Source organism: Poecilia mexicana, unplaced genomic scaffold (genome assembly GCF_051168715.1).
Source record: "Poecilia mexicana isolate PSO_F unplaced genomic scaffold, ASM5116871v1 scaffold_13, whole genome shotgun sequence".
Lineage (NCBI taxonomy): Eukaryota > Metazoa > Chordata > Actinopteri > Cyprinodontiformes > Poeciliidae > Poecilia > Poecilia mexicana.
The window spans coordinates 22,229,925-22,252,658 of NW_028263382.1; the positions used below are offsets into that span (position 1 = coordinate 22,229,925).

A 22,734-nucleotide genomic window follows, 5' to 3' on the forward strand; every position below is an offset into this window, starting at 1 on the left:
TAATTGCTTATTTTAAGATTAGGCAACAGCAAATAAAAACGTTTTAACTTTGTTTTGAAGGAGCTCAGGATGGCAGCAGTCTTGTATTGTACAGGAAGCTTATTCCAATTTTTTTGGTGCATAAAACCTTTAGGCTGTTTCAGAATGTTTGCTTCTGACTTTTGGAATAGTGAGTAGGTTTCTAGCCTTGTCAGAGATTTTTAAACTGACAGACTGAAATCATTCATTTTTAGTCTATACTGTTTTGGTCCATAAACTAAACCAGCAATCAATCTGTTCAGTGCATTTAATGAGAAAGGGAGAGCACAGAATTGCTGTTGGTGCAAGAATAAGAGAGAATGCCTTAGAGTATATAGATATATAGTGTACCTTAACTCCGATATTTGCAAAAGCCAGCCAAATTTAGGCTGTTCCATAACGGTTTGTTTAATCCTTTCAAATTGAGAGAGTAATTTTACTATAATGTCCTTAGCCTTTCTGTTATCTGCCAAACATTCAGTGCTCTCTCACATCCTGAAAGGACAACAGAGGTGTCTCAATATGTTGTGATAGCTTCTTGTATCTCTGAGCTTACAGAACTCATCAGCACTGAAAGTAGATGATTTCCTTCACTCACACCATCCACAACAAAGAGTGTTGTTGTTGTTGTTGGGGTTACCCAGTAGAACTTGGGTACATTTACCTACATTAAAATTATTGGGGGTCATGGTCAAGCTAGGTGAAAGTTGCCCCTTTTTTGCAGTCTTTCTTGTGATGGGATCATTTCAGTGCTACACCCCAAAACAGCTTGCTGCATGGACAGTCAAATTCTTGTCTTCCAGAGTGATGGCTGCCCTGGCATCAAAGCTTCCTGTTTTAGTTGGGATTAGGGTTAAAGGTCAGTGGAAAGTACAGCCTGGAGGATGTTTTATCATAATGCTGCATATGTGTCCCTTGCTTCATCCCAGCTAATTAGTGTTTATCTGTAATAGCACACTGCCACACACACACACACACACACACATGCACGCAAACACACATCCTCGCATGTGCATTCTGCTGCCTGGCCAAATTATCATATCTAAAATTACCTTCTGTCCTTTGCTTTCTCATGCACATTTTGCATTCCACCTGTCAGGACATATTAGTGGCTTTGGAGGTGCTTGTGTGCGTGGGTGTGTGTGTGTGTGTGTGTGTGTGTGTTTCCTGCCTTCGAAGATATACATGTAGGTGTGCGTTTTTTTTGATGACATTGGTTAGAGTCTATTTTTTTGGGAATATCGAATCGTGGGGGAATTTATCTATTCCCTGCAATTTCTTAGATTTTGTTTGTGCTCCCTGGTTTTCCTGGGGCTCTGTTTTAGTGTCGTATTAAAGTAGTAGGTCATTTCTTACTGGGAGGCACAACTGTTGGTCATAATTGGTCTATGTGTGTGTGTGTGTGTGTGCGTGTGTGTGTGTGTGTGCGCGTGTGTGTGTGTGTGTCTGTATGATTGCATATATGTGTGCTCTCACCTATGTGGGCGTGTGGACCAGAGATCCCCTTCTGTTTGGGCTGCTCACCACTCTGTCTCATTGTGTGCCCTCTGCATCCAGCTCCTTCCACTTCTACATTTGTTACTCTTCAACTTTTATTGCCAATTTTATTTCTTCAATTGCATGACGTAAACTACTCGTGTTTCTTGGCTTGACGTTTTGCACATCCACTCATAAGACTGAGGTATGAGCTTAAAATGAAAAAGCTACACAACCCTAGGAATAATAGTGGTAATAGGTGGAGGAAAGAAGGAACAAAGCAGTGGAGAGATGAGGTTAAGGAATAGTGAGATGCTGTTCGTAGGGGGAAATCTGCAATGGGAATATTATGTTTGAGCATCTCTCTGTATTTCAGTATCTATGTCCATCTGGTCAGTCTTACTGTATATCTGAGTTGAGCTTCTTCATGATCTTGCGTCTTTTCACCATCTGTCTTTGTTGAGCTCACCTTGTTCTCTTTAGCAGTTGGCTCGTTAAAGAGAGCAAGAAGAGGCAAGATGGTATGTGTTCATAATTTAAGTTGACAGTACAGATGTCATCTCATTCCCATTTGCTCATAATCATTCCTTTTCTTTACATCCCTATTCTCTCCATCTACCCCTCTAAAACTACTGAATTGTTTTGGTTTTCCACATACTGGGTTCATGTGGTTAGGCCTGAAGTTGAGTAAAGTTAGCCAAACATTTGGGTTAAAAACTGTAACCCACTTTATTACATCAGAGAAGACAGACTGCAGTTTTGAAATGCGTCAGACTTCAGTGAACCTTTTCCACAGAATTAGATGAGGGCTGTTTAGATCAGTGTTGACCATTTCACTTTCTCAAAGGGCCACTTGAGTAAATATGATTGTTATTGATTTGATGTCAGAGAATATTAGAAGAGGGCCTGCCTCTTGATTTTAGTCCTTCATTTGATCTTGTCACCATTTCCATTTCTATTTTTTATCTAAGGTCTGAGAAGTATAGTGTGAAATCATGTTTCGCAGGGAAATGAAAATGCCAGCATGTATAAGTCACCACTTCCCATTGTTGTTATTGTTTCTGTACGTGTTCTTGTGTCCTGCATAGTTGCCCTTTGATAGACTGGTGATTGTGCACACAGTATATCCCATCCTCTGCCCACTAATTGCTAGAGAAATTCACCACCCCTGATAAACTTGCAAAAAGAAGGCATGTATAGAAAATTGAAGGATTTAATAAAAGTCTTCTGTATATTTAAAACTCTTTTAACTTATCAAATCCAGGGTTTAGTTTCATTTCAGCCCACTTGGTGGGCTGAATCTTGAACTTAAGTCACTTTAAGCTTGTTTTGGGTTGAAAACCTGACCCACAATGCCAGGTCAAACCTATAACCCCGCTCTCTCTCTTACTTTGTGTTTAATCAATCTGTACCTGGATCCCACCAACCAACATTTGACCCTTGACTAGATCATGTAGATGAAGTTGTTTGTGTTAGAACAGACTGATCTTTCCAAACAGTCTGTTTGTAAATGTTTGTGTATTACAAATTACAGTGACGTTATGGGTGATTTGCGTTTGTTGCTGTTGACAATCACCATTTAATATGTTGTGATTTGTTTCTTATCACTGTTCTAAATAGGGTGTCACGGTATTATCAGGACTTGTAGTAATTCTTATCGGTAGTGTGCAGTTACAAAGCCTGTTGGCTTGAAATATATCCTCATCTATTTTTGGCTAAATGATTTGGCTTTCAGTCTCTCAACTGCATGAATAAATTCCAGCAATGACACGTTTTCATGTCCAGATACTAGAAGAGATTAACTTTTACTTCCATCTCTATTTGCCCTTCATATATCTTCTTTTTTTTTTCTTTGTCCTCTTGTATTTTATGCTGCAGCCATTGTTTCTTCAAGTGGAATTGTGATTATAAACAAATCACAAAAAAAAAACCCCAAAAAACAACACACACACACACACACATGCAAGTACAACAAGGGTATGAAGAGTTTCCTTTGAAGGCTGTCACTTCTCGTGTTCTTTGATTATCTGTGATCACGTGTGCTTCCACAAGAATGAATTAGGCGCCAAATGATGCAGAAACACATTGATTACAGTTCATTGTGTGTGCCCTTGTGTTCGAGTACCCAATCTGATGACACAAGACCCTGAGCTGCCAGGAGGCTATTTTTAACCGCCTTTGAGTAACACAGAGGGAGGTGGGGGATGTGGAGGGATGGCTGAAAGTGAAGTTTGGAGGGGGAAAAATGCAGAAAACTCAAGGACAACAATGAAGACTGTGAAAACAAGAGAAAAGAGAGGAAAGTATGATAGAAATTATGTATAAAAGTAGGTGAATGTTTTGTAATTGTGGAGAATTAGTCACAGTTCAAGGCTTTAAAGAGATTAGAATCAGTGGAGAAAGCAAATGAATGGCAGAAATGAAGAAAGTTATTAAAATTCATTATGATTAGCTTCTACTTTGCTGTGTTCCCGTGACAAAAAAAAAGTGTGTGCTCTTTTTCTCATTATATACAATTACACAGTAAAATATGGTTTATCACATTTATTTATTTATTTGTTTGTTTGCCTGTCTGTTTATTTAGCTCCATGTTTGGTCTTTAGTTGCAATCAGATTTTATGCAAAGCAACTAATTGACAGATTTACAATGTAAAATCAGCTGTGCTCTGTAGTCCATTCATCCATCCGTCTATTAATTCTTTGGCTTCTGCTTTTGTGACGCTGGTCGGTTAGGTAACAGGTCCAGAAATCACTCTCCCCAGTGACACTTCAGCTCATTCTGGTGGTCCCCGAATCCTCTGTCCACCTCCTTGGACTCACCTTCAGGAAGCTCATTCTAACTATCTGGAGTTGCTCTTCCATTCATGATCAATATGACCATAGATGGGGGTTGAAACAGGCCAACAGAACCACATTGTCTGCATGAGGCGGAAACGAGGCCCTCAGGTCCCGAAAGCAGACTCGCTCATCTCCACATCCACACCATTACATCCTGCCCACGAACAGCACAAAAAGAATCTTAAACAAGGAACAGCCCTGACAAAGTCCAGCCCACACTGAAAACAAGTTTTACTTCATGTCGAGCATAAAGGTCCAGCTCTTGCTTTGGTTATGTAAGGACTGAATTGCTCAAGGCTCTGCAAACCTGTTGCTCCAGAACCATGTGTGGTTCCTTAAGACTATCATTCTTAATCATTCTGACATGAAAAGAATATCCAAAAGAGCATTCTGTCTTGAAATAAATATCACAAAAAGACTAATGGTACTTACATACATATGAATATGTATGAAATATACTGTCTCATGCTACTCATAAAATACCAAAGGGTTTTTCTTTAGTTTAAATCTAAAAAGAGAAAATTAAAATGTAGTTCTTTAATGATAACTTAAAACTGATTTTGTTTTTAATTCACTAGCTATTAATCAAGCTTGTGGAGCGTGTGTCTATTTCCAAGAATTAGCTTAGGTCTTGCTGCTCTTAAAGTTTATTTAGTAGGCGCATCCCTACCACTCCATAGTCATGTAACACCTCCAACAAAAAGTCTCAGGGAACAGAGTTTTAAGCCATTTCTAGATGCACGAAAGACATGTTAATTGGACACCAATATCCCTTCAGTTATTTAGTGAGAGTAATTCGCTGCTGGTCCAGCCTGCCACAGTAAGGATGTAAATCAAAACTGAGCATACATAGCCTAGTAATAGTCTAGTTCTGCTCTGAGCTCTTGGTGTGTTTAATTTATCTAATTTCTCCTCTTATTTTCCTTCACAGGAACTAAATGTCCTTCATCCTAAAGCAAACTTCCGTCTTTGGCTGACAGCAGAAGTCCACCCAAGATTTCCCCCAATTTTACTGCAGTCCAGCCTTAAGATCACTTATGAGGTTGGTAACATATAACATTGTAAGGCTAAATGATGCACGATTCTGTGCAACACACACAGAATCATGTACCCAAGCAATTTTTTTTTGTCAGTTTCTATGTATCTATGCTAATATGTCTCCACTCATCCTCCAGATTGAAGTGTGAACAGCATTCACATGTCTCTCTTCTGCTGTTTATACCTTGTAGGGATATGCAGAATTGCACAGCTTGTATGTGATGCATGCTTTAGTGCTCAGTGTGTTGTTGATGGGAGCCATGCTCATGGGGTTAGCTGCTTCAGCAGCCAAGCATGCTGCACCAACAGCCTCTGTCTGTCTGCTTTCTCTCTATAAGTCAGGCCACTTTCTTTTTCCTCCAGCAAGCTCATAGTACAGGTGCTGGTCATAAAATTAGAATATTGTGATAAAGTTCATTATTTTCCATAATGTCATGATAAAAATTAAATTGTCATATATTTTAGATTCATTGCACACCAACTGAAATATTTCAGGTCTTTTATTGTTTTAATTTTGATGATTTTGGCAAACAGCTCATGAAAACCCAAAATCCCTGTCTCAAAAAATTAGAATATTATGAAAAGGTTCTCTGAACGAGCAATAAAAATAATCATCTGAATCAACAAAGTAACTCTAAACACCTGAAAAAGATTCCTGAGGCCTTTAAAAACTCCCAGCCTGGTTCATTACTCAAAACCGCAGTCATGGGTCAGACTGCTGACCTGACTGCTGTCCAGAAGGCCATCACTGACATCCTCAAGCAAGAGGGTGAGAAACAGAAAGAAATTTCTGAACGAATCGGCTGTTTGCAGAGTGTTATATCAAGGCACCTCAGTGGGAAGTCAGTAGGAAGGAAAAAGTGTGGCAGAAAACGCTACACAATGAGAAGAGGTGACCGGACCCTGAGGAAGATTGTGGAGAAGGGCCGATTCCAGACCAAATTAAATTTTCATCTCCATAAAACTTTTCAGCAGATGGAAGCATGAAGTGCTCCAAAATCTTCTGATAGCTGCTGCATTGATCCTGCCCTTGATAAAACCCAGTGGACCAACACCAGCAGCTGACATGGCACCCAGACCATCACTGACTGTGGGTACTTGACACTGGACTTCTGGCATTTTGGCATTTCCTTCTCCCCAGTCTTCCTCCAGAGTCTGGCACTTTGATTTCCGAATGACATGCAAAGTTTGCTTTCATCCGAAAAAAGTACTTTGGACCACTGAACAACAGTGGTCCAAAGTGCTGCTTCTCTGTAGCCCAGGTCAGGCGCTTCTGCCGCTGTTTCTGGTTCAAAAGTGGCTTGACCTTTGACCTGGGGAATGCGGCACCTGTAGCCCATTTCCTGCACACGCCTGTGCACGGTGGCTCTGGATGTTTCTACTCCAGACTCAGTCCACTGCTTCCCCCAAGGTCTGGAATCGGCCCTTCTCCACAATCTTCCTCAGGGTCCGGTCACCTCTTCTCGTTGTGCAGCGTTTTCTGCTACACTTTTTCCTTCCTACTGACTTCCCACTGAGGTGCCTTGATATAACACTCTGCAAACAGCCGATTCGTTCAGAAATGTCTTTCCGTTTCTCACCCTCTTGCTTGAGGATGTCAGTGATGGCCTTCTGGACAGCAGTCAGGTCAGCAGTCTGACCCATGATTGCGGTTTTGAGTAATGAACCAGGCTGGGAGTTTTTAAAGGCCTCAGGAATCTTTTTCAGGTGTTTAGAGTTACTTTGTTGATTCAGATGATTATTTTTATTGCTCGTTCAGAGAACCTTTTCATAATATTCTAATTTTTTGAGACAGGGATTTTGGGTTTTCATGAGCTGTTTGCCAAAATCATCAAAATTAAAACAATAAAAGACCTGAAATATTTCAGTTGGTGTGCAATGAATCTAAAATATATGACAATTTAATTTTTATCATGACATTATGGAAAATAATGAACTTTATCACAATATTCTAATTTTATGACCAGCACCTGTATTTCATGGCCAAGCTTACAGACATTGTACATATTTGCACAGATTTTTGAGTTCATCTCACTGCCAACCAACGTATTAGACACATTGTTTCCTGGCTGCAAGGCAGCTGTCAGTCTTATCATTTAAAACTTAAAATCAATACTGTAAATTCTGCTAATTGACATGGCAGAATTTACAGGCTTTGTGGTATTAGGTTGCTTTTCAAGAAGCTTTTCAACCCGATGAGGCTGACTTAACCAACTGGGTTAACAGCACATATCCAGCAAATCTTAGCAAATTTGGTAGATGCATTAGTGTTTGTGTGTATTATCAAAACCTCCAGATGGGGCTACCACATGCTCAACAAGGCTGATAATACATGAACAAATGCCATTGTGTACTCCTTATTTTTGTTATAAATTGGACATATCTCAAATATTTAAAGAGCCCATTCTAATTACTGGTTAATATAAACTGCCAAATAACAAAAACTCCTAGTTTTAAACGGCACCAAAATGTTTCTGCATTCCAGGTCCCCCTGTGGTAAATACTATGAGGCATCCAACAGTGACAACCTTGCATGTTTATTGCTTTACTTGATGTCTGTATTATTTTCTCATCTCAATAAAATTGGCGGTTGGCAACAAATTGCTATAACAGCGGGGTATCTGTTGATAGTAGAAACGTTTATAAGCCCTTGTGGTATTTTATTTAGTGACCTTGTTCAGAGGATGTGTCTTCCTCTGTGTTTATGTTTTGCCTTACATTTACCAAATCAGAAAGAAAAAAAAATGTAATCATCTTATGTCATATCATATCCTAACCCCAATATTTGATTTGTATAGAAACTCCGGTTTTCATTTATTATGAGGTAAAGAAAATTTTCCTTTCTGCCGGTAACTACGTTACTTAATTGCTTTTTTGCCATCTGCAGGCTCCACCGGGGTTGAAAAAGAATCTGCTGAGAACATATGAGTCCTGGACTCCTGAGCAGATCAGTAAAGGTCGTCTCCCGTCCTTCACTCTCTTTACTTCACTTCTCAAATATTACAAAGCAAAGAGTAAACAGTACTAAACAGTTATCCAGCTAGTCAAAGCCACACTCTTTGTGTCCCTTCTTATGTTTTGTTGTTATGTAACCGCAGAACAGTGCCTGCCCTTTTGTTGTACAATACACTCTGCGACGATATAACAACATGATTGTTAAAACCAAGGTACATATGACTGGGCATTGCATTTGTTGTGGCTGTGAGATGCTGATGATTTTTTTTTTATGTGTAGGAGGCAATCTGGCCAGAGCCCAGTCTCTGTTCTGTCTGGCTTGGTTCCATGCTGTCTGTCAAGAGAGACGGAACTACATCCCCCAGGTAAAACACACAAACCCAGCAGTATGTATTGGATAGAAAAGATCTTTACTCTTTTATTAAAATGCCAGGTTTTTCTGACATAACAAATTGAGACTGCAATGAATCATTTAAAATGATTTTTTTGTGTGTTTTATTGTGGTTTTTAGTATGTGCATTACATCTGAAAAATAAATCTAGGAGTGAATTACAAAATAAAAATGAAATAGATTTACTAACCTGGTTGCATAAGAGTCCACACCCTTTGCAAATATCTTACTTATCCCACGTTTAGATTTAATTTAGGAATTAAGTCTTTTTTGGTAGAAGTCTAACAGCCTGCCAAATCCTAAATAGCAATATTTACCCATTTGCTAAATTTATTAGATTGTGAGAATGTCTCTTTGCTATATCCCTCTTCATGTCAAAACCATAATTTTCTCGCTGCGAAGTTATTTCTTTTGTTAAGTTTGATATAAATTTGGCATCACCGTGATGCTGTTGATGTCTGTTTTTATGTTTTTGTGGCTGAAAGTTCTAGTTTGGTTTTATATAACATATTCTTCGAATGGGAAATATTTAATCCAGTACTAAAGGGTAATTGTTTTGTAAGAAAATGGTTATTTCTTTCAATTCTTGGAAGCCTCCCTTGTCCAGTTTCAGTTTTGTCGTTTCATTCTAGTTTTAACTAGATGCATAACCATAGTGTTCATAATCATTGTGCACATCTTTATATGCAAACACCTGTCTGAATTTATAACTAGTTCATTTACACACATTATCCTCAAGCACTTACGATAAATAGTTAAAGAAAAAACTGTTTCCCCAGAGGTCAGTTTTGTTTTCCTCACTGACTTCTGTAATCGTATTTAACGTTGTGCTGGGCCTCAGGCTTCGGGGAATGTTTCTCTGCGTATGGCCTTGTGCATGAATGTATAACCCTTTATAGAAAGACCGTCTGCTGGCCAGACTGCACACCACACAATTTAAAACTGCGCCCACTTGAAGAATTTAGAGCAGCCTGTTGACCCGATACTCCTCGTTCATGCTGCGGGTAGACTAATGGATCAATACAACTGAATTAATGCTTTTGCTCCCTGAGTTGTCAGACAATGGAAATGTTGGTTCCCCAGCCTCCATAATGTCAGACACTGTCAAGGGATTTTCAGAAGGTGCATGCTTTAAAAATGCAGTCACTTGATGACAAGTGATGGTAGTTGAGGAAGTATCATCAATAATGACATATTGTGACAAAAAATGGAAAGTACAGTCATTTAAGAAGCACCAGCCAGCCCAGAACACCTCCAACACTCTCTCTTCACATAGATATTATATCGTTTTTATGTTTTCTAAGAAATGACATCTCTATAGAAAAATCTCATATATATATATATATATATATATATATATATATATATATATATATATATATATATATATATGTAAATACATTAGTGTGGTAATGACTCTTATGACCCCCTTCATACCACAGTGAGTTTACTTTTTAAAATAACCTTATTTGTCCGTCACATTTTCAGCATTTATTCTTGTATATTATTGTGTGAAGTAATAATTGTGTTCTACAATTTGCATATAGCCTTCATTATTATCCATATTTAATATTGTTTTGATATTTGTCACTTTACTAAACTTATTTTTTTTCATGTTCTTGTTACATTCGCCTGTAATATCTCTCAGTTCCTATCATCCTATTCCAGAATAACCCTCTAATTAGTCAAACTTACTTACACTTTTCTTTATTTAATTCCCTGTCTGCTTTTCATCCTTTGTTCCATATTTCTTCTATTAATACAGTTGTGCAGAAAACACTTAATATTAACCGAAAGTTTCACAGTAGCAAAAAAAGGTTTGAAAAGTGGAGATATGTTTCTTGTTATAGATACCTTCATAGAGGTATCTATGTCTTTATCAGTCGACAAAATAAGCAGCCAGTGATGTATAAACAGAATGAATGCAGACATTCATCTGTCAGCACATTTATCAAATGTGATACCGACCAGTCCCATCACTACGAATGAATGTAAACTGAAGCTCAGAATCACTTCATCACTCACAGTTATTAAAAATACTCTCAAAGTTTTGCTCCAATGCCTTTTCCCACTGCAGCATCCGTAAACGGATTACATCTGCTGACTGGATCGCTGTGAAGCGCATTAAACACATAAATGCAACCTGAGATAGCTCTCACACTCCATTACATTTTAACATCTCTGTCGATTTTCTGAAATGATCAGCACCAAGTAATTGCTTTTTTGTCTTGGCATGTTCTTATGTGTGATAATCTGAGTTGGCTGGGATTGGCCTTTGATTGTTCAACCCTAAAACTCACCTTTACCTCTCAGTGCTTCAGAACAGAGTGTATGTTCCTGTTCTCATGTCAGCTGAAGTTTGTTGCAACAAAGTAGTCGCAGTCCAATACTAAAACATGGACTACTGGCTCAATCAAAGTTCAAAATACCAAAATAAACGATGCGCATGGGATCTAGAAGCTCACAGATGAGCAGAAGTTGTTCTTTTCTACGACTCTTCTTTGTCTTGTTAGTAAAACAAGATGGGTCTCAAGGGTGAATCGTAAATTATACTCGAATGTGATAGACGTGATAGAACTCGATGTTCCACAAACTCGGCTAATTGATGTTTGGATCCAAGTAAAAAGTGTTTCCAGATGTTCTTATAATTAACAGATATTTAACTTTAGCTGCTTTTTGCAACTTTGTGTTGAGGGTTTGTTTTTTAAAATGACGATTAAGGATGGTACGTTTGACGGGTCATTCTGAAGCAAATCTTGCAATATTTATAAATAATTGTCTCAAATTAGAGGCGGTGAAACATAACAGCACTATATTTATGATTATCCAGTTGCAAAAAAAAAACAAAAAAAAAAACACAATTTATCTTTTATCTTTTCAGCTTTAAATTCTTGTAATGTGAAATGTGTTTTGTTTTCAGGGATGGACAAAGTTCTATGAGTTTTCCCTCTCTGACCTCCGTGCTGGCTTTGAGATCATCGACAGGCTCTTTGACGGTAGGAGCTTTGCACACTGGACAGCTGTAGGTAGTTCTTTGCATCTGCAGAAAATTAATAACTGGAAAATGCGAAGACTCCTCACAAATGAGCATCCGTTGAAAATGTCTCACTTCAACAGCAAATATGAATCAACGTGCCTTTGTGGCACTATTTATGGTAAATGGACGGAATTTATACAGGATTTTTTAATGTGTATCCTCATTGAATGTGACTTCACATATGGTCATTTAATATGAGTTCTTAGTGTTAAAGTGCAGCGTTCAAATACACCATGTTTTCATCTTTTTTTTAAAATAATTCACTGCTGAGCTCAGTCTCCGTAGTGGGTGATAGATTTGAGCTTCATCTTTTTAACAGATGCCTGAACCAAAACTGTGAACTGAATAATCCTCTTTACAATGGGATGTGTCCTCAATGGGTTAAAAAGTGAATCTTGCAGCTTCTAAAACCGATTTAATGGATATCTGTTTTAAAATTGGAGGTCATCTGACCTTTAAGACCTTTGTTTCTTTTTTTTTTCTTTTTTTTTTCTTTTTTTCACCTGAACTACAACGAAGCAGTACTCTTGGCTTCTTTTAGTGTGATTTTAGCCATTTGAACACCTTCCTAAATCTTACAGCCCTCATTCACTGTGTAATACAATCAATGAGCAAATCACAGTGTGCGCTGTTCCAACAAATGAAGTGGCTCTGTTCTCTTTATTCCCACAAAATGTTCTTTCGAACAAATTGTTTGGGAACAGTGCAACCCAGACAGGGTTGTTTTCCATTTGAGTGAACTCACTCCACATTTTTATAGCTTACATTTTTTTTCTGTTTATATTCTCTATGTCAAAGGTGGTAAAATTTTCCAGTGGGAGTTTGTCCACGGCCTGTTGGAGAGCGCCATCTACGGCGGACGAATAGACAACCCCTCCGATCTCCGCATCTTGCGCTCTTACCTCGAGCAGTTCTTCTCTGCAAGACACCTTTCATCCACCCACTCTGCTGGACAAAGGAGGAGTAAAGGGGTGGGACGCATTTTTCCATCTCAAATCAGCCTCCCAAACTCCTGCTCCATCATGGTAAGTTGCTAAGATGGCACAGACGGTTAAAAAAAAAATTCAACACTGCAGCAATGGGTAGATCAGTGTTTGGAGTGTGTGACTGAATACAATTAATGCAGCATGGTATGATTTTTGTGACATGGCAGTTCAGTTTTAAAACTGCTTCCCAAGCAAGCAAAAAAAAAAAGTAAACTGAATGATTGTTCTGAATTAACATTGGAACTCTTTTATAGTCGTTTAATATTGTTATCTTGTGCTAGATAAATTTTAGGTTAAAGATACTGTTTAGCAAAGCATTTCCTTTCACCAACAACTGTACTGTGATAATGGAATGAAGCATTAATTCCCACTGTAAGATTTTGCAAATGTGCAAAGTTTTTAATAAAGCTTTCTTATAGAAGCACAGTTTCCATATTCTAATCCCTCTTTATCTGTTTGGGTCAATTGCATCTTGCGAGGCAACAATATCTGACAGCAGTCACTGAGGTTTAAAGTGATCAGATGGCTGTTGTAGATATTTTGAAGTACGAGCACCATTTGGCATGTTCCAATATAGACTCTTAAGCTTTTTAAACTAATCTGCTTGACTTTTTCCCTCTGATGACTACAGCTCAGATTTATAATCGTGCTATATATGAAAGGATTATGGCAACTATAAAAATAATAAAACATGGCTTTTCTTTTCTGCCCTCGCCCTCTGCAGGAATCACTTCTGATTTATTCTTTTCCAAAAAATTTCAGAAATCCAAGCGCACATAATTTATGTATTAGTCTGCAGCCACGCAAAATTAGTTGTTAATACTACGGAATATTTTGTTAAAAACCTTTTAATAAGATTTTAAAAACTAAAGAGAGAAATACTGGTGAAAACGGCCACAGGAACTCTGATTAGTCGACTGCTTCCTTAGGTGACGTTAACAGAGGTTAATAGATGTAATAAATAAAGAATATACACTTTTAGCTACTCCCAAGTTTTGAGATTTATTTTTCTTTATTTATATTTTAGAAAACTATTGATATTTTTTATGGACAGTGTGCTATTTTTTGTTAAAAAGTAATGCAGAATATTACAATATCAGCTAGCTATACTGTTAGCTTTTCTAAGCCAAATCACAAACTATTAAGTAATTTTATTTCTCAAACGTATTACTTAAAATGCAATTGTAATGCTTTATTATAAAATAATTAAAACAAAGTGACAAGCAGTCTACAATATTTAGCTTAAGTGAAGCTAAATCTAAAGAAAGTGACTTATAATAACAGGAACTCAGGAGGTTTCTTTTCTTTCTCTTTCGGCACTATGGCTATGTATGTGAGATGATGTGTCTGTGTGTGTCCTCTCAGGATTACCGCAGTGTGGTGGAGAATCTCCCAGAGGATGACAGACCTGCGTTCTTCGGTCTCCCTGCCAACATAGAGCGATCCTCACAGAGAATCATCAGCTCCCAGGTTCACACAGACACCACCATACAGCCTCCCTCCTTCTTCATTCGCTCACACATCCCAATCAGCACCACACCTTTCCTGAAGACAGACATAATGGTGTAGATCTTTACAGTTGTCAATAAAAATAAAGTAGGTGGATCTTTACACGCAGGGATCCAAAATCTAACCACAAGTTAGGAGGCTTTTCCTGAAGTTTGATTTTCTATTACAGCATTACGTGACAGTGTTTCAGTAAGCTTCTTTTGATGTCAGAAGTGCTTGGCTTCCTTGCCTCTAAGGTTTCCTCATAGAAGTTCAATGGGGCTGAGGTCTAGGGCCCAAAAAGGAAAGTATGTAAAAGTCAACTTTTCATGGTCAACTTTGATCTCTGAGTTGTTTTTGCATACCTTTGAGGTGTCCTCGGGGCAAATATATTCTCTTGCATCATGAACTCTTCTCCACAAAAATGGAAACCGGAAGGTGTGTAGCAAGTTTCTGATGAACCGAGTAGTATGTCTCCTTGATCAGTGTAAACTTACTGTCATTCATATTTCTAACCCTGAAAAAATTACAAGCAGGGCAGGCAGATATAACATTACGCCTACTATTTTTCACTCGGATGTATCAAGGATGTTCCAATCAGTTTTTTTTTTTTTTGTTACCTGATACTGATCCAAGTTTTATATTTAGACCTTGTCCCAAGTTCCAGTCCAGTAGATCATTAAAGTTAATAAAATCAATGCCAAGTACATGCTTGAAATCTTGGCAGCTTCAAATTGCAGTAAAATAACACTACATTTCATCAGTGTTACACTGATTCACTCACTACAGTCTCTTGTCCAGTTTTTCTTTTTTTTTTTTTTTTCCCCAATAGATATTTTGTCCCACCAGAGTTTCTCCAGTTTACTCTCAACATGGTGGTCTAACCACTCCTCCTTTACTCCTCCTTTGTTAACTATAATAAAGCTAATATAATGCAATATTAGCGTTCTTATATATGTTTAGTATATAAGTTTGATTGGCAGATACAACTGCATTGATAGAAAACAATGTATGTGTTGACCAATGTTTCCATTCATACCTTTTCTTTAAGTTCTAGATTAACACTAGCATGTTTATTTTCTGCTTTCTATTGACTTGTTAAAAATCTGAATCATTGCATATTTCACTACAATATTCAGGCAAAGAGTTATCTGGCTTCATAAATGAAGAACTTTGTTTTGAAGATCAGAAGATTTAGTATAGACTTATTATATTACCTTATTCCTTAGTGAATGGTTCTGTTTACTGTTTTTAAACACAAAACATTCTCATAAATCTTTTCAGGGAAATATGAACAACAAATTAACAAAGGTCTGACAGGACAGAAAAGGATTTACTAATGCAAGTTATCAATTAATGAGCTAAACTAAAGTTGATTGATCTTGTTGATCTATGGCTGCTTATTACTTCATAAGCGGCCATTTTCTTAAAAAAAAGAAAACTGAGTTTTCTCTTGTAGCAAGAGGGTCAACCATCTTCCCATAACAGGAAACACTGATTTCTTTTTTATTTTATTTTGTGTGTGTATGTGTGTGTGTGCGTCTGCGTGTGCGTGTGTGTGTGTGTGTGTGTGTGTGTCAGATGTACCACATACTGACTGAATAAACAGGAAATTGCTTTATTTTTCATATATTATTGAACTTAGACATATTAATAAGATATAACAAAACAGGAATCCCATAGGATGCTGAATAGAAAAATCAAAGATAAAAAGAATAAAATATTTGAAGCATTTATTCTCCCATGAAAAGAGAACCGTTACATACTGTAAGAAGAACCACAGACTTTACTTGTCATCACGTCTCAAAGAAAAGGACAAAAAGTGTGATGTGATATCAGGGCAGTCTACAATCTGTGGTGAGAGCAACACTTTGTGCTGTTAGTCATGCTTTCAATTCAGCATCCCTCTGAAAAGGCGGCCATGTTTGCTGTCGCAGGAATGTTATAACTTTGCTCCATGCAGTCCTTTAACTCATGACAGCCCTCAAAATCTACCATGCTTATTCTATTCATGTCTTTCTTCATCAAGTTGGATTTTTTTCTGTGTTTTGTCCTTCAGTTTTGTGTCATCACATCCCCGCCTTCATAGTAAATCAATAATTTCTAATTGAGAATTTAATGCTGCTCTCCACACAACTGATTGAGCGCTAATAAGTTGAAACGTAAGGAACTTGTCCAATGTTTATATTTCAAGGCAGATCCACATAAAGTGGACGCTTTTTCTTTCCTGTTCTGGGATGCCTCCGCCATCTTTACCCCTGCATCAACTCCCCTTAAGGAAAGCTAGCTTCGCCCTCTTCTGGATGGTGGCCACACTACGACACTGAAAGAGTTTCTAGTAAATAGAAATGGAAGTAATTTTAATCTAATAATCAATTAATCAACAATTAATCATAAATTGAATGTTTGCGTCCCTAAAAAGAATAGACTAATTTAGGTCTCGTCCATCCTTGTTTATTTGTAATTATCTTTGGTCTTTGTCTGGTGATCACTCAAACCAGCAACCAAGTTCAATTCATGTAGCACTTACAAGGTACTTACATAGATGTGCTTGTGTGTATGAGTGTTCCTGCATTTCTTTCTTCACCTGTCCTCCACATATGTTACTGTCTCCCCTCCTGCTGTCATCTGTCACCAACACTTTCATGCACTCTCTTTTTAATTCTCTCTTTTCCCCTAATATACTCTCTCTATTCCCTAAAGGACCAATGTGACTGTCTGTGGGCTATGCAACTAACCTTGCACACCCACGCACACATGCGGCAGTTTTAGAGCATGCTGTTAAAAAATTAAAGTCAAATTCTTGTGGGACTGACCTACCTCAGGTCAGAGTGGCTGTGAATGAAAAGTTAGCTTTCCTTTAGTTTACTGTCGCTGGTTAATAATTATTCTCAGTACTGTAGCTGCCAGGTAAATTAATGTCAGTTTTCATCTACTTAATTGATGAACAATACCAGATAATGACATATACTTTCTGTTGAAAAAAATGACAGCTAAGAAGCTATCCTGGTACACTACAGCTTAATAGGAACAAAACATTGTTTTTCCTAGGATAGATAGTCACCAATGCCCAGTTTACTTATGTCTAGGCCTCCATTTCCAATAGGAATTGTCCTTTAATCAGGTCCTTTTGTAAAATCCAGAAAAAGGTTTCAACAGGTTGCATGTAATTCAGTTTTATGTGCAACACACTAATTAGAGATGCATGAATGAAAATATCCCTGTTTGCATATTTGTTTGACTTTTTACTGTTTTTTGTAGGTAATTTCACAGTTGCGTGTGCTCAGCCGCTCAGTGGCAACAGGCTCCAAATTTGATCGGGAGCTGTGGTCAAATGGACTTTCACCTGTTCTCAACTTATGGAAGAAACTTAACCAGGTCAGTTCATCCTTTTAAATTATTTCTGGTTTTCTGAATCAAATATTGGTTTTGCTTCGGCCTTTTAAAATGTCTGTGATTCCTCTGTGTTGGAGGAATGCAATAATGCAATAATTGAAAATGTGTGAATTCCCCAGCATTTTGCGGCGCTAATATCAGAGCAAGTAGCCAAGAGATAATTGTAAATTAGTCGTCAGTGACAGTCACAGTATAATAGATCCTAGGTTGCCCAGTCAGCCAGCAGTCTTGTGTGTGGTTGCTTGGAGACAGGCACCTTTTTCTTTTTTAAGTCAAACGGACATGTACCTTTATATTAAATAATTTAACTTCCATATTCCCGTCCTCTTGCTCTGCTTCTTTTATTCACTCCAGTGCTATAAAACACACATGCTTGCTCTGTCCTTGCACCTTTGCTTTGCTCAGCTTCTCATTGCTCTCTTAGTTCATTTTAACCAGAGTTGTTTTTACCTGCAGAGGAACAGAGAATGTCTGAGTCATTCATTACAGCTGTAACACTTTGTTCTGAATCTGCTGCTGTATGCTTTCAGCTAACTGCTTATCAGTCGTGAGTCGGCCTACAGTGTTTGACCATCAGTGCCTCAGAGTGTGACTTGCATTGTTAAGTTCATTATGCCTGTCAACTGCTGAAGTGTAACTTGTAAATGTCACATTCAAGCACTTCCATGCATACAAACTATTTGTTCACTGTAAAAATGTTTGTCGTTGAGGGAGAAGCGAGAGAAGCGAAACAAAACAGATAATTTTAATGCGGTTATTAGATTATATTTTTGAACAGATAATGGAGATAGGCTATCGCAGCTTTGCTCTGCCGCACTCTTCAACATCCACATTCATGCATCTCACAGCCCTAACTGTGGGTTTGTACAAGAAACGTACAGAACAGCACAGATAAGAAGTCTGCACTCTTCATTAAAAGGGCAGCATCATGTAAAATTGGCGTTGTTAAACTTTACATCATGTTATAATGTCATTCCCTCATCAAAGATGTTGCCTTGATTCTTTCAAGCTTGTTTGAGAATTTTTTTAATTTCCATGGAAACCATCAGATGTGCAAAACACCTGGGTGGAATTAGCCCCGCCTTCGAGGCACAAGCTCCTAGCTTCCGAGCTTCTGCCTCATAGAGAATTGCTCCCCCCGCAACTCCGACGCTCAACTCCTTCAGACTAGTCAGCAGGAATTGGCAAACACCTGGTGGAACTGCGCACCTGCTGAGCTCATTATACGAGCTACTTCTCAATAAAAATGACTTCTAGAAAGGTGGAGTTTGAGAAATAACAGCAGTTTTTAAAGAGACAGAAGCCCACTTTCAAATCATTAAATTACGATGTCAAATTTATTTTACGTCGTATTTGAGATATGCAGCACTTTTATAACAACCGAAGTTAACTTAGTTACTTGATTGTGCTATAAAATGGCACTATGTGTCTGGAAAACACATTATACTTCCCCATCTGAGTTTGTTGCCTTGTTTACTCACCTAACATCTTCTTTATTCTATGCATTAGATTTGTTATTTTTAAATCTTTGCATCTGGTGTTTTATCAGTAATGCACATCCTCTTAGTCTAACTGCACTGCAGAAAAATGTTCTGTTGTGGATGTGGATACCATGCAGTTCTGAAAGCTGATGGTGTCATTGTCTGCTTTCTATCAGGGTTCTACTCTGATCCATCAGAAGGTTGAGCCTCCTACAGAAGGTCAGAAGTCACCAATCCTATCGTTTATTGCTCTGGAGCAGTTTAATGCCATCCGCCTGGTCCAGGTGGGTGTCTGTGACAAAACTATTTTCTCATTCTGTTTAAATGGTGTTTGCTGATTCCTGTGTCTGTTGTGTACGTTTGTGAAAAGGATTTCATTAAAGAGCACAGGGATTCAACATAAATGCCATTGACACAACAAGCTTTTAAATCAGTTATTGATTTGGCAAGCTTTGCCTCACATAGAGTGCCTTACAAAAGCATTCATAACTCTTGAACTTTTCAGCATTTTTTTCATGTTGCAGCTACACATGCACAATTCATATACATGGTTTTCAGTTATTATTTTTACATTAAAATCTGATGTGACTTGCATTTGTATTCACCCCAGTTTACTTTGATACCTCCAAATAATGCACTGAAGACAGTTGTCATCAGAAGACACCTGTTAGGTTATTCGACTTTGTGTAACTGATTACAGTATAATTACAGGTGTTCTGTAAAAGCCACAGAGGTTTGCTGGAAAACATTAGTGAACAGAAAGTATCATGGACACCAAAGTGCAAAGTTTTTGAGAACTTTAAGCTGGTTAGGTTATGCAAACAATAATAATAGCTTAGGCATTATACAGAGCTCTCATCAAGACATCACCTAAAAATGGCCACAAGTGACAAGCTACCATGACATTGCTGTTCATTTAAACATGCTGGGATTTCTTCCATTTACTTGGATTTCCCTGGTAGAATTTCTTGTGGGCCAATCAGTGAACAGAAGCAGAAGTTGTGAACGATGTCATTGACTTTATGCACCACTTTAGAATTATAGTGTGCCGGTAGTTTTAGCAGTGGCAGCGGAGGAAGTAAATGAAGCCATTCAGTCCGAGTTGGTCATTCTTCCAAATATTGAATTGACACTAACGGCTGCCTCGTTCGGAGAGGAGAATGGTAGTTAACAGTGCACACCGTTTCCTGCAAGCTTCATAGCATCAAGCTGGCACATTACACGGACACAGCCAAACGCTAGTGATTGGTTAACATTTAAAACATCAACAGAGTCCCCGCCTTCAGGAAGCAGTTATTTGGCGAGACCCCAAACCCTCTGTACGCAGCAAAGCACAGTACAAGGGGGCTGGTTTTTACCAAGCTACAAAACGGACCTTCTGTGTCTTTAAACTCAGTGTATTTTTCTAATATAAAAAAATTTTCAAATTCAAGTTTAAAAAGAAATTTAAATTAGTGAAAATAAAAAAAGAAGTCTGCTATGGTGTGCACAAACAGTCATTATGGACAGGGTAACTCCAGTAAACCTTTTGGTGAGCAGCTGTACAGTTTGTGTTATGGACAGGATGTCCTGTATTTAAAACGTACTTCTTGTCACAGAGTATTCACCAGTCTCTCGCTGCACTGAGTAAGGTCATCAGAGGAACCCAACTGTTAACCCCTGAGGTTCAGAAACTGGCCACTGCCCTGCTAAATCAAGAGGTAAGAAGCTGATTCCCAGAAGGGGTTACACTGAGAAACGCAGAGTTGGCAGTAAGTAAGACCACCAACTTACTGCCAACGGTAGTAAGTTGCAAGACTAAAACTAGTTTAGTCTTGCTGAGAAATTGTCTATTCAGGTACAGATTTTTTATTTTTTTTTTATTTTTCTTGGTGAATTATAAAGTGGCAAGTAATAAGATGCTGCCTCACATTTTCCCTGAAGGAGTTCCCTGGCACTTGCTGAAAACATAAACTACTTGAATCACTGAGATTTAACATGTTTTCCACAGAAAGATTTATACATTACTTTTAAATATTTATATATTTTTGTCTTCCTCCACTGTTGTATAACATAATGCCTTCCTTTCCCTCAGTTATTTTGGAATTATCGCAAAAAACTTTGTGGAGAAATCAAGGCCACGGTAGCATACGGCACATAGTATACGGCTCTGACATGTAGATATCTTACAAACACAATCTGTATCTGTGTATATCTTAAGGCTGAATTGAGGACAAAAGGGAAAAGATGATGTGGAGGGGAACAGACTCCCAGTTCCCATCTCATTTCTTTTGTGTTTATAATCCCCTAAGAGAAGCCTTGGGTCAAAATCCTTCTTCAGTACATTTCTCCTCTTTTTTTTTGTTTTTTTGTAATGATCAGCAGGTATTAAGTCCCCCTCACCCACTAATCATTTCTACCTCATCATTCTCTAGTTTACAGCTACTTCATTATGCTTTCTATTTTTCCCTATTCCAATCTGTCACCCTTCTACTGTTTTTCCTATGAATTATGTCCATACAATACTAAATTAGGCACCTTTTTTTTATTTAGCATGTGTGCAATTTAGTTTTTAAATAATTGTTTACATCTACCAAAATTAAACAAAAGGGACATCAATGTTCAATGTTTATCAATGTTCAAAAGAAAGGAAGCAGAGGAAACAGATGAAAAGAAATTGACATCATATGAAATTTTATAGTTTTTATAGCTAATAATTTTAAAGATCCCTAGATTATGATTTTAGAATACAAGCCTTGGACAGTTGTTCAACTTTTTTTGTGATTTTAGTGATCACATGAACCTGTGTTGTTATTTATTTATTTTAACATTTAATTTTTTCTATTAAGTTTCCATCTTTTGAACATCCAATGCAGATCCCAAATATGGATACAGTATACTGCATAAGAAAATAAAAAATAAAAAGAAGTGGCAATCCCCCCTGCCCCCAATAAGTATCAAGTGTCTGAAGTTTTATCTGGCCTTATTTAGCGTAATGTATGGTATCTCTTTGTCATTATCAAAATAGTCAGGAAATGGTTAAGAAAACGTAATTGAGAGAGTAATATCGATATGTTAATCACTCTTTGCTAATGGAGGAATAATTGAGTAGGAGTGAAAAGATATTCCACGGGATCTGAAACATCCCTGCCACACTGCTGCGTATCTGCCTGTCATTTCAGGAAACAAGAAGATACAATGTCATAGGTGATTGATTGATTGATCGATCGATCGATTGGTTGGAAAATAAAACTCTGGCATTGCTTTGCTACACATTTGAGTCTATGCTGTTCATCATGATTTCTCCAGTGTCTGTTTAATGAAAAGAAATTATGTGTCAAGCATGCAGCACACAGAGCTGCTATCTGTGTTTTTGCTTTGAATCCCAACCCAGCTGGCCACATAGTCTCTGTAAACACCGTCACACAGTGGAGCTGCAACGTCAAGCTACCATTTTACAAGCCAGCTGGTACACAGCTGTGACTTCTTTGCTAGGTAAATTTGAGGTGTGAAGTAGTGGCAGGTTGACTTCAAACCCCCCCCCCCCCGTTGCACCTTGATCTTTTAACACAACACATGGAGCCAGCAGAAGTGTGTCTTTATGTCAAAGTGCTTTTTGAAAGGGGCTTACTGTAGCACACAATTTGACCA

At 37.9% G+C, this 22,734-nt stretch overlaps 1 protein-coding gene across 1 annotated transcript in view; it reads left to right on the plus strand.

Moving 5' to 3' along the window:
• The window catches only part of dync2h1 (dynein cytoplasmic 2 heavy chain 1), a 108,828-nt gene that overhangs the window by 75,037 nt on the left and 11,057 nt on the right, over nt 1-22,734 (plus strand). The window contains exons 83-91 of the mRNA XM_014987415.2: nt 5,264-5,374; nt 8,258-8,327; nt 8,605-8,690; nt 11,637-11,712; nt 12,552-12,778; nt 14,105-14,209; nt 17,489-17,605; nt 19,281-19,388; nt 20,703-20,804. Of these exons, the coding sequence (XP_014842901.2) occupies nt 5,264-5,374; nt 8,258-8,327; nt 8,605-8,690; nt 11,637-11,712; nt 12,552-12,778; nt 14,105-14,209; nt 17,489-17,605; nt 19,281-19,388; nt 20,703-20,804 (1,002 nt within the window). The remainder of the gene's footprint in view (nt 1-5,263; nt 5,375-8,257; nt 8,328-8,604; nt 8,691-11,636; nt 11,713-12,551; nt 12,779-14,104; nt 14,210-17,488; nt 17,606-19,280; nt 19,389-20,702; nt 20,805-22,734) is intronic.